The 12,045-nt window shown below is 36.5% G+C and overlaps 1 protein-coding gene across 4 annotated transcripts in view; it reads left to right on the forward strand.

Moving 5' to 3' along the window:
- The window catches only part of Map3k5 (mitogen-activated protein kinase kinase kinase 5), a 203,065-nt gene that overhangs the window by 77,854 nt on the left and 113,166 nt on the right, over nucleotides 1–12,045 (forward strand). For all 4 annotated transcript variants that reach the window (XM_026391862.2, XM_026391861.2, XM_026391864.2 and 1 more), the window contains exons 4-7: nucleotides 1,676–1,869; nucleotides 2,605–2,773; nucleotides 3,851–3,957; nucleotides 6,431–6,601. In XM_026391862.2, coding sequence (XP_026247647.1) covers nucleotides 1,676–1,869; nucleotides 2,605–2,773; nucleotides 3,851–3,957; nucleotides 6,431–6,601 — 641 coding nt within the window. The remainder of the gene's footprint in view (nucleotides 1–1,675; nucleotides 1,870–2,604; nucleotides 2,774–3,850; nucleotides 3,958–6,430; nucleotides 6,602–12,045) is intronic.

Raw genomic sequence — 12,045 nt, forward strand, 5'->3', positions numbered from 1 at the left:
GTTGTTTTTTTTTTTTTTTTCTTTCTCTCTCTTAGATGTCTCTCCTATTTCCTTCGTTTCAGCCACATCAATTAATTCACAGGTTGTGTTTTGGCTTGAAACTCCTTTATGGTCCCATCATATATTTCCAACTCCCTTTTGGACATTTTCACATTAAACACCATCCTCTTAATATCCTTAAGTTCCATCCTCTCTAAAGTGAACATTTGGCCCTGTCCCACTGCAAATCAGATCTCGACCTTTTGATATTCTTGTAGATTACCTGGAAGTCAGACTCTGGCTGGGATTTATTACCTGATATACTGCAAGTTCCTCAAAGGGCAGTGTTCATAAAAACAGTCAGAATGGCCTTGCTTTCTGAATTCTTGCTTTCTGGTCACATGGCCACTCTTTTTAGGTAGCCCCATTTAGAATTGCTCTTGATTCCTTCCTTCTCCACATGTATAACCAGTTACTGGATCTGGTGGATTCTTCATGGTTAGAATATGTGCGCCTGTTTTCTATTGCCGCTGCTGCCAATCTGGTCATGCTACATAGCTTCCTGCCTAATTTCCTTAAATCTTGTTGTTCTTTCTCTCACTCCCTCCTGTTATCTGCCTATACTATCAAAATGCACAGCTCTGGTTGTGTTTTCTTTCCTGCTCTGGATCCTTCAATGATTCTCTCTTGCCCAGAATAGATTTCGGTCCTTAGCTCTGCCTTCAGTTCCCTTTCCTGAGCCCTGGGCTCCAGTCAGATTTGGTTCCTCAGGACCATCCAGTCCAATCCCCTTTCTCTTCTTCCCAGCAGGGCTTCCATTGGCATGAATACACCCTCTCTTGGCATCATCTTGGGTCATCTGGGTACAAGGTCAGCGAGCTCAGGTCGCAGTGAGTCGGGGAGAGTGGCACCTCTGAAGTTGGGGAGAGGCAGCATCTGAAGGAGCCAAGCCCCTTGCAGACTACAGTGCAGCACCCCATCTTCATCTTAGGGAACCTGATGGCTACATGCATCTGAGGAAAGCCATCTTGTAGGGTATTAAAGATCACTTTGAGGGCTTTTATTGACCTTCCTTTCCATCATGTGGTTTTATGATGAATGAAAAAGACTCATGTGTTAATCAGTGACTGTGAAATACTTTACATAGTAAAGAGAATGGGGGCAGGAGTAGAAGCAGGGAAACCAGTTAAAACCATTCGCAGACTGAGGCCAAGTATGCTGGTGCTTGGACTTTCAGTGCTGCAGGAGAAGAGGGAGGCGTATGGACAAATATCAGATCCATTTTGGAGACAAAACAGATAGGACTTTGACAGGGAATGGTGGGGGGAAGAAAAGGAAGCATCAAGGATCACTCGTAGTTCTTTAGGCTGCACATGGTGCTTTAAACTACTGTTTTTCCTAAGCATATGTCATAGTGCCTTGGCCATGCAAGTTGGTGAATAAATAAATATTTAATGATTGCTAGAAACTATTCTATAGTTTTTTGGTATCAGTAAGTTCTAATTGTATTGAACTAAGCAATTAAAGAAATGGGGAAATTTCCATTTTCATAGGTCATGAATAAGAAATGAAGTTTTCCTCTTTCCTTTCGCATTTAAAATTGTTTAAAATGAGTCACTGAAGTATAACCTGGATTTCCATCTATGTGGAGTCCCCAGGCAAGCTCCCCAGCACCCGCTGCCTCCTCTCTCCACAGATGTGCACTGGGAACTACACCTTTGTCCCCTACATGGTCACTCCACATAACAAGGTCTACTGCTGTGACAGCAGCTTCATGAAGGGCTTGACTGAGCTCATGCAACCCAACTTTGAGCTGCTTTTGGGACCTATCTGCTTACCTCTTGTGGATCGTTTCATTCAGCTTTTGAAGGTGGCACAAGCAAGTTCCAGGTAATGTTCAATATGCCATGTGGTGATGGTCATGAAGTGTTGCTCTACTTCATTTATTTGAGCATGTTTTCAGACGTTCCTTAGGTGTCAATTACACAGCTAAGAACCAGGAAAAAAATGCTCAATATCCTCTAAATATATAAAAGAGACACCATATAGTCACTTGTTGCATTATTTCACTTTATACAACAACTTGACAGCATCTCCCCCCAAAAAAATCTCTTAGTTGTTTTATAGTAATGCTAAAAAGTGTACATATATCAGGTATAGAAACATCAGAATTAAATGTTCAGGAACTTTCATGTAAGGGTCAGATCTCTGAAAAAAGTTGATGAAAGCATGTTTCAGTAAATAATCATTTATGTTACTGAATGATGATATTGGATCAGAAAGTAAAGGTTATATTATGTTCAAATCATAGGCATATATAATTTATTTAGGGCAATTTCTGCTCAAAATCGCAACTTGAAATCAAGTTTTGGCATCTTAAGTGGTACATTACAAGAAAATTCATTAATGTGGAATATTTTTATCTTCAAGTTTTTCTGAAACAAGGAAGAGTATTAAATACATGGACTCCCAAATTTCTTAATAATAATGCCAAATGAGAAGTTCTTTCTGTGCATCTTAGTAAATTGAAAACGACTCATGTGAAAATGTGATTCATTTCCATATAAAGTTGTAAGTTTTAGTTTTCACTGAAATCCTTGCTAATATGCTTTTTTTTTTCATCAGCCAGTATTTCCGGGAATCTATACTCAATGATATCAGGAAAGCTCGGAATATGTACACTGGTAAAGAATTGGCAGCCGAATTGGCAAGAATTCGGCAACGAGTAGACAATATTGAAGTCTTGACGGCAGATATTGTCATTAATCTTTTACTTTCCTACAGAGATATCCAGGTGAGAAGATGCTTAAAGTAAAATCTTTGTCCATGTAGCATGTTGGAGGAGTAAGAGACTGTTATCGTGACATTTTAGTTAGCTAATTTCATGTTGCTACAGCTAACTTTTTATTGACCTTCCTTTCCATCATGTGGTTTTATGATGAATGAAAAAGACTCATGTGTTAATCAGTGACTGTGAAATACTTTACATAGTAAAGATTCAACTTTTCTTCAAAAACAGCAAAAAGAAGAATCTGTTCATGTAGCTAACCTGGAATGGTCTGTTCTACTCCCTTAGCTTTAGACATTGCTGTCAATCAATAAATGAAAGCTTTGTTTGGCAAGTAGCAGAAATTCTTAGTGCTTTGTGGGCATCTCTTTTACTTCTTGAAATTGTTTTACTTGAAATTGATAGTACTCAATCTAACCATCCAGAAGCAAGAAATATGCAATTGACTAGTTATGTAAAGAACTTAAATATATGTAAAGCATACTAACATGCTATATTATTTTGATTGACATGTCTTAGAATTTTAAAAATATGATAGATTGAATAAAATCCTGAGTTGAGGATTTTCTGTTTCTGTGAATAGTAAAATTTAAGTGACTTCTGATTTTTTTATTCCCACATCCAGCCTTACATATCTGTGTAAAGCTTCACAGGAACTCACATGAGAACTGTGGCACTTAGGAGGCCTATGACAGAACAGCTTAACTCATGTGAAATGGAACCATTTTGTTCCTTACACCAGAAGTTCAGGCAGTTGCTCCATGTCCTTGAAATTTTTATTTTCCTGATGGAACAGTGCATGCCAGGAATGCGACTCTGTGGAGAATGAATCCCCCCCATGTGTAGACAGTACAGCATCATTCTATTGCTGCTGTTTATTGTGTTTCTTTGGTTTTTGTCAAACCTGGTAACTGTATTTCTAATTCAAACTTTTTTGAAAAAAAAATAATAGTTTCTTCTAAGTTCTTCAGAGTTCTCTCTAAATTCTGATTTCTTATTGAGATCTGGTTGACATAAAGCATTTGGTTGTCAGAACTTTCTCCTGATGGTTTAATTCTATGCTTTTCTCCTCTTATTTGAAAGGACTATGATTCCATTGTGAAGCTGGTAGAGACTTTAGAAAAACTGCCAACCTTTGATTTGGCCTCTCATCACCACGTCAAGTTTCATTATGCATTTGCACTGAACAGGTAAGAAGAAAAAATTCCTTTCCATAATATACTCTTATATTATTCCTTAACTTGCAGTTTCTTTACAGGGTACTTGTGGCATTGCAGTAACCTCCCATTAGAATGTAATATTAATATATCTACCTGTACCACATAAAATATAGGAAGCATGCATTCTGGTTTCTTTATGTTTATTGGCAGTAGAGGTTCCCCGACTATTTGTTTATTTAAATTCATATGATTCTTCTTCTCAAAGTTTGTATTTGCTATTTACACTTTTTTAGAATTTTTAAAGTTACATAAATATGACACTTAGGTGAGGCACTCTATTGTTTGGGGAATAATGACAGGAAAAGAAATTATATGCATATTCAATACAGATGCAGTTTTTAAACAAATATTTTCTATGGTGCTATATCCAAGAATGTGGAATCTGCAGGTATTTAGAGTGGACATTATACTTAACACCAGATAGTTATTCACACAAATATTAACTAAAGCAGAGAAAGGATTGTTAGGTTTAGGCAAACATTCCTAATAAGGGAATATTTTTACCAGAACTGCTCTGATTACACCTATTTATAACCAAAACTCTGTTGGTCATATTTGAGGTTAGGATTAGACTGGCATTGTTGCCTCCAGCCCTGCTTCTGCTTTCTGTCTGCATTGTGGCTCATCTCAGTGCCACTTCCTACTTTAAGCCACCATGGAGGGCCCGCTGTGCTCTTGGTATGGATGGGGATAGAGCACTGTGCTGTCCAAAACTGTTAGTTGTATTGCTGTTTTCTTCCATGGTGAGAGAACTGACGACATACATGTGTAGTTACCGCAAATGAAGAGAACAATGAGAAGAAAGGGTGTCACATTACTGTAGCTCTTGCCATATGTCATGTAAGCCTTGACTGTCCTTATTTCAGAAGAGGCACCTGCAGGTTGAAAAGGTTGAGTAATTGTCCCTGAGGCTCGCAGTGTGCATGCCGTTAAACTGAGGCTCAAAGCCACATCATCCTGGTGCTGGGTATGTGCCCATCATTACTGACTCTGTTGCTTCTCTCTAGAAGAAAAAGTCAGCATGTTGCTCAGTCTGAGATTGTGTCTTTCCTTCTTGATCCACACAAACTGCAGAACTCACTAACTTTATCAATAAATATATAATAAAAGCCCATTTTACCTTCCCATTTATTAACATCTTCTTTAGATTTGACAGACATAGAAGACACCTCCAGAGATTACCTGCTCCAACTGGTTTTCAAATAAATCCCTTTTTGAAAGGTAGAATGGAAGGTTACATTATGAAATGAAAATCCCTAAATGCCTCTTGTAATTTTACTTTATGCGTGTTTGCTTTCTCTATGTATATTTCCTAAAATAGATATAATGAAATGATGAGCATACAACTTAAGATGTTTCATACAAGGGTAAAAGGGAATTTCATGGATTAGAAGTAGTGGTTGAGAGTAGATATGATTACTTCTTTTGCTTTTTGGTGTTGGGGAGCCCACTCAGGCCATCCGCTTGCTGTATAAGTGCTATATCAATGAGTGTACATCCCTAGCCATAACACTTTTAAAATAATAGCTTTATTGAAATATAATTCGAACCATACAATTGAATGGATAAATTTATTCACTTAAAGTGTATAACTTAATGGTTTCTTTCTAAAAATGTATTTCCAGAGTGTGAGTATGTGACCATCAATTTAATACATTTTAGAACATTTTCATCATTTTCCAAAAGACTCCCCTATCAATGAGCAGTCATCCCCACCAACCCTCTAACCCTTGGCAACCACTAACCCACCTTGTGTCCCTATGGATTTGCCAACTTTTGACATTTCATATAGCTGGAATCATATAGTATATGGTCTTTGTGACTGAATTTCCCACTTAGCATACTATTTTTAAGATCCAAGAAATGAAAACTCTTAGAGGATATTTTCTGGTTTTGTGAATTACCTAGATATGTGGTTTTAAAAAATGAGCAATATAGTAGAGCTTCCTTAGATAGTCAGTTGGTCACATATAGAAATCAGGCAACTTATGAATTAGAGTTAGTTTTTGGTATTGTCTGTGAATTAGTTTGCTTAGGGTTTTGTAGCAAAAGCCACTGAAATGCAAGGTCAAGGGTTTGTCCCTATTTAGAATAATAGACTGCCCCACTCAAGGCCACACACTATACTTCTAATCTCATTCCACAGACCTGAAGCTGTATATAGGGTGCAAGGAAGTTGGAAGGACTAAAGATGGGTAGTACAAATCCATCACCAAGAGCCAACGAGCAACCAGAAGAGATGCTTGCTCAACCCTTTAGAGATACAATAGGATAAAAAAGGCTTAGCACAGAAATCTACAGAGGACTCTCAAAATCTTTTGTTGTTTTATCCTGCCAGAGTTCACTAATATGAGTCAATCGATACATTCAATAAAGTTTTAAAAAGAATTGGCCTATATCGCTTTTGCAATCTATATTGAAACAACAATATTCTCTATCTTAGGAGAAATCTCCCTGGAGATAGAGCAAAAGCTCTTGACATTATGATTCCCATGGTGCAAAGTGAAGGACAAGTTGCTTCAGATATGTATTGCCTAGTTGGTCGAATCTACAAAGATATGTTTTTGGACTCTAATTTCACAGACACTGAAAGTAGAGACCATGGAGCTTCTTGGTAAGTACTTACTTGATAAGACCATGGTATACAAAACTGTGCATAAACGAAAGTGTTAACATATTATTAACAAATAGTTTGTGTATTATGAACTAAATCTTAGATTTTATAACTTTAGTATATAATTTGATAACATTCATTTGCCATTGCATAGTAAATTGGGATAAATTGGATGAAAAGATAAATTAAGAATATGATTTTTAAAAGATATTTTAAGTTTATAATATAAAATTTTTTGGAAAAATTTATAAAAAGACATTAACGAAGAGCTGAAGGAATGGGAAAACATACAAAATTGTGGATAAGAAGTCTTGATATTTCAAAGATGTTAATTCTCCCCTGCAATCCTTTTCAAGTAATTTGACAAACTGATTCCAAAGTTTATTTAAAAATAAAGGACCAAGAATAGGCAAAGCAATGTTGGAGAATGTAAGGTGAAGGACTTGCTCTATGAGATAACAAGACTCCTCATAAAGCTATGATAATTAACAAATCACAGAGTATGGCTATAGGCACGAACAAACAAGACATTGGAATTGATAACAATGATAATCTATTATCTGTATCTATATATCTGGATCCCTATTTTAAATCCTGCACAAAACTGAATTGAGTGAATTAATGACCAAAATATGAAAAAAGTAATTTAGAAAAAAGTATTTTTAGAATAAAATATACAAACTGTTGGTGACTTTGGAGAATTTTTTAAACAAGATTTTAAAAATACCATAAACCATAAAATCAAAGACTAGGGAGAATGGCTGAGTTGAAATGTGTTCCTCCTGCGAATGACAGTTGTAATTGTGGAAAAACACTAAAAAAAAAAAAAAAAGTTAGAATGCAGAGAATAGTGAAACAGCAAAGGTTTGGATCCTTTAGTGAAGGATAGCAACTGGGGAAACATCTACATTTAAATGGTTTTTCCCTTGGGGCCCTCCCTGGACTGCAGGACGTGGGGCAGAAAGAACTCAGGCTGGAAATGAAATGATAGTCTTCTTGGTCTGAGGAGTCTGCGTGAGGCTGCCAGAGTGCCTGGACCCTAATTGAAGATGCCACAGAGGGAGGAGCCCTCTTCAATTCTTGGTCAACCCTGGAGTGTGCCTCTGAGGAGTAGTAACTGCAGGGGAGCTCCAGGGGCAGGGAGCAGCTGGAAAGGCTGCAAAGCTGAACAGAGACTTCAGCAAGGGCACTCCCACTGGGCACTCCCACCATAGGGAAGAGAGAGTTGGGAGTCTGAACCTACCAAGTTATTGGGATTTAAAATTTCTAATGAACCTCTAAAAGGGCCCACCCTTAAGAATAAAAACTATATCCTAGGATGAAGGGATTGCCCCCAAATTAAGAGCAAGATCAAAACAGAGCTATCCTAATAAAATGTGAAACTAAGCTTGAAATTTATTTCTCCATTGTATCTAAACACAGGAATCACAAATATCCAAATATATTATGTAAATATTTTTTTAAAACATAAAAAAGATGTTTTTTAGCTTAAACAATGATAAATCATTTTGCACTGTTTAGATTACCCAAAGTTTATAAATAAGAGAATAACAGTTGGAAAGGATGTTAGAGAAATCCCCTTGTTGGTTGGGGTATGAATTTTTATAATCACTTAAGATTTTGGCATTATTGAGGAAAATGAATGATTTATCCATCCTAGATCCAGCAGATTCATATACCCTAGAGAAACTTTATGTAATCATTTTTTTAAATATGTAAACATTTTGACAAAAAAAACTTTTTAAAAAATTTGAACAAAATAAACAATTGGCAGGGCACATAAAGTACAGTTTCTTTTAAAAATTTATTTTAATTAGGTATATATGAAAACAGAATGAATTTTGATTCATTGTTCACAATTGCAACACAACTTTACATTTCTGTGGTTATACATGATGCAGTGTCATACCATATGTGCAGTCATACATGTACCTAGGGTAATGATGTCCATCTCATTCCACCATCTTTCTTGCCTCCATTCCCACTTCCCACCTCTCCCTCCCCTCTGCCCCATCAAAGTTTCTCCATTTTTCTTATGTCCCCCCCAACCCCGTTTTATGGATCGGTATCCACTTATTGGAGAGAACATTCGGCCTCTGGTTTTTTGGGATTGGCTTACTTCACTTAACATGATATCTCCAACTCCATCCATTTTCCTGAAGATGCCATAATTTTGTTCTCTTTTAATGCTGAGTAATATTCCATTGTGTATATATACCAGTTTCTTTATCCATTCATCTATTGGAGGGCATCTAGGTTGCTTTCACAGTTTAGCTATTGTTAATTGAGCTGCAATAAACATTGATGTGGCTGTGTTACCATAGTATGCTTTAAGAACACTCATACAGATAATATGTGAGGATAGATGCCTGTATGGACATCACAGTGGGGATGGAGGAGTAGAAAGAGATCTTGGAGCGGTGCACATGCAGCTTTGAGCATATTTAGAACATTTTTTGTGTGTGGTATTAGGGATCAAACCCAGGGGCACTTTACCACTGACCTACATTTCGAATACTTTTGAAAAGTTTTTTTTTTTTTTTTTGAGACAGGGTCTTGCAAAGTTATCCAGGTTGGTCTCCAACTTGGAATCCTCCTGACCAACCTCCCAAATAGCTGGGATTACAAGCATGCGCCACTATGCCCATCTATATATAACTTTATTTCTTAAGCTGATTGATAACTATGTTAGGGTGTTGTTTGTATTGTTCTTTGTTACTTCCTAGTATTCCTAAAATATTCACTGGTTTAACACAAACACGCACACACACATGGAATGTATATATTAAAGAAAGTTGATTTAGTTCAGGAGTTCCTCATTTATATCTATAAACATTTTTTAAGTTGTGAAACTGAAATCTTTTAAAATCTCATGTCATTTCAGCAGTTTAGAGGGAAACTAAAGTCAGGTAATAGGTTATAACCAGGGAGGAAAACATGCAGACAGTGATTTCCTAGATTCTTCATAGAAGCTTTGATTTGGACTTTTGAATTTGTACTATACATTTTTTACTATAATGTAAATAGTTTTATAGTTTCTCTTAAACAATTGTTTTTCGTGCTGTTACCAAAGAAGAATATAACTTTGTAGCCTTTTTGTTACCGTGGCATTAATACTTAAGCTAAGCTCTTGAAATGATAGAAGAATTAGAATCTGATAATTTGGGGAGCACTAAGCCCAGTATAAATGCTTTGACATGGTGATAGTAAAAAAATGTATTGATAATCCTAAAGGAGCCTGGTTTCATGGTCTGTGAATTCAAAGGAAATATGTCCTAAGAAGTTAGTGTGCTTCATGCACAGGAGTAAAATAGAAATGTTTCCTTGTTTGAAAGCAAAACAGTTTAGATGACAGACCAAGGGACATTTTCAAGGTTGTGTAGAGTTCACTTAAGGAGCAGAAGCAGTTTTTTCTGGTTTGGTTCTGGTTTGGTTTTGTTTTAACTTTTTCTGGTTCCTTTTTAGCCTAGGAATATCAGCTTTCTCTTTAAAGAGCTTTCTGGTCAAGGTCTTCAAGTCAAAAGGAAGCTTGTGCAGATTTTTATGATTTCATTTTAAGCTCCTCCATTAATTTTCTGGTAAGAAGAGGGAGGGCTATTAGAGTTCAAAGACTTTTAGTGGGAAAAGCCTTAGGAGTTGACCTTGTGTGTATCACTTTCTGATTTTTTTTTTTTTAAGTAATGTAAGAACGGCACTTTTAGAGCTGGGGTTGTAGCTCAGTGGTAGAGTGTTTGTCTAGCATGTGTGAGACACTGGGTTCGATTCTCAGCACCACATATAAATAAATGAATAAAAAAAAGGCTTATCAATATCTAAAAAAAATTTTAAAAAATAATGGCACTTTTACTATAGAGAACTATCTATAATCTATCATTATAACCATTATTGTCATTTTATCCATTAGTCCTCAAAGACACTAAGGAGGATTCCCCACTCACATCTCAATTTAAAAATGGATAATTTTTGGAACTGGTAGCATTTAGTTCCAACTACTCAGGAGCTGAGATGGAAGAATTGCTTGAGCCCAGGAGTTCAAGACCAGCTTGGGCAACATGCTGAGACCCTGTCTCAAAACAAACAAAAAGAGTGATTTCTCATGTCTTCACACTTTTATATGTGTTTCCAGCACCTATTGATTTGATCCATCTCCCACAGTGGTGCAGACACACACTCATTTATGTTGGCACTGTCTCTAACCTCCCTTTTGGTCAGAGCTGAGAAGGGAGCTGTCCTGTCAAGGCACTGACAGGGGAGAACACCGCTGAGGCTATCAGGCATCTGGCCAGTTGTACACAGGATTGCACCTGCCCTGAGTCCTGGGTCCAAGGGGATGTTTCAACTGAATTTCTTTGACTTTTATGTTCTGCATTTTCAACTTGTCCAGCTAGGATAAGGAGTGGGGTATCGGAGTAGGTAGTCAGAACCTTGGGCTTCTTTCCATACACTGAGTCATTTTTTGTTGGCTTGAGTAAAAAGTGATCCACAGATATGGAAAGTTAAGGATGAAAGCTTCAACTCAATAGCAAAAGAGCCCCAAGCAATTGTGATGGTAGTGGTTCCTCAAGCCCTTTCTTGCAATTCCCTTTTTAATATGGTTAATACATTAAATGTTCCTGCCCCATAATAGAGGGGGGAGACTTCCATACCCTTCTGAGCATAGTATCTGATTCAGGAACTGTGCATGGCACCTTTTTTATTGCCAGGAAACATGTATTTTCTGAGAGCTTTACTTGGGGATTCAGAGTGTGCAAATAGAAAATAAGGGAAAAAAAAAAAGAAAAGAAAAGAAGAAAAAAGTTTCTGGTTTGGATTTTTTTAAGTTTGCTGAATTATGGTATATTGTTAAAACAAACTTTGGTTGTTGAATCTATCCAACACACAGGGTGAGCGATTTTAATTAATCCATCCTGCTGATGTTAAGCATTAGCTAAAGAGTAGTGCTCTAATATTTGATGTTTTTATGGTCATTCCTTCTTTTGTTCATTGGAGCCCTCAAATTTGGCTGAAATAATGAAATGTTATTATATATTATACATGGTATATATAAATATTTTATCACATTTCTCTCTATATAAATGGTTATATACATTATAACCAATTCCTTAGCTTTTGGGAATTAGTTCCACGATCCTCTGTGGATGCCATAATTGTCAGATGCTCATGTCCCTTGCATAAAATAGCATAGTATTTGCGTATAACCTATGAAATCCTCTCATATTCCTTAAATCATCTGTAGCAAACTTATCATACCTGATATAGTATAAACGCTATGTAAATAGTTGTTGCACTGTAATTTTTTTTAACAATAATGACATGAAAAAACATTTGAACATTTTCAGTGTTGTTCTTTTTCCTCCAGTATTTTCAATGTGAGTTGAATCCTCCAATGTAGAATGGCTATGAAAGCTGATTGCATATCTTTACATAAGTTTAAACACTTAAAT

This window comes from Urocitellus parryii, chromosome 8 (genome assembly GCF_045843805.1).
Source record: "Urocitellus parryii isolate mUroPar1 chromosome 8, mUroPar1.hap1, whole genome shotgun sequence".
In the NCBI taxonomy this organism is placed as follows: domain Eukaryota; kingdom Metazoa; phylum Chordata; class Mammalia; order Rodentia; family Sciuridae; genus Urocitellus; species Urocitellus parryii.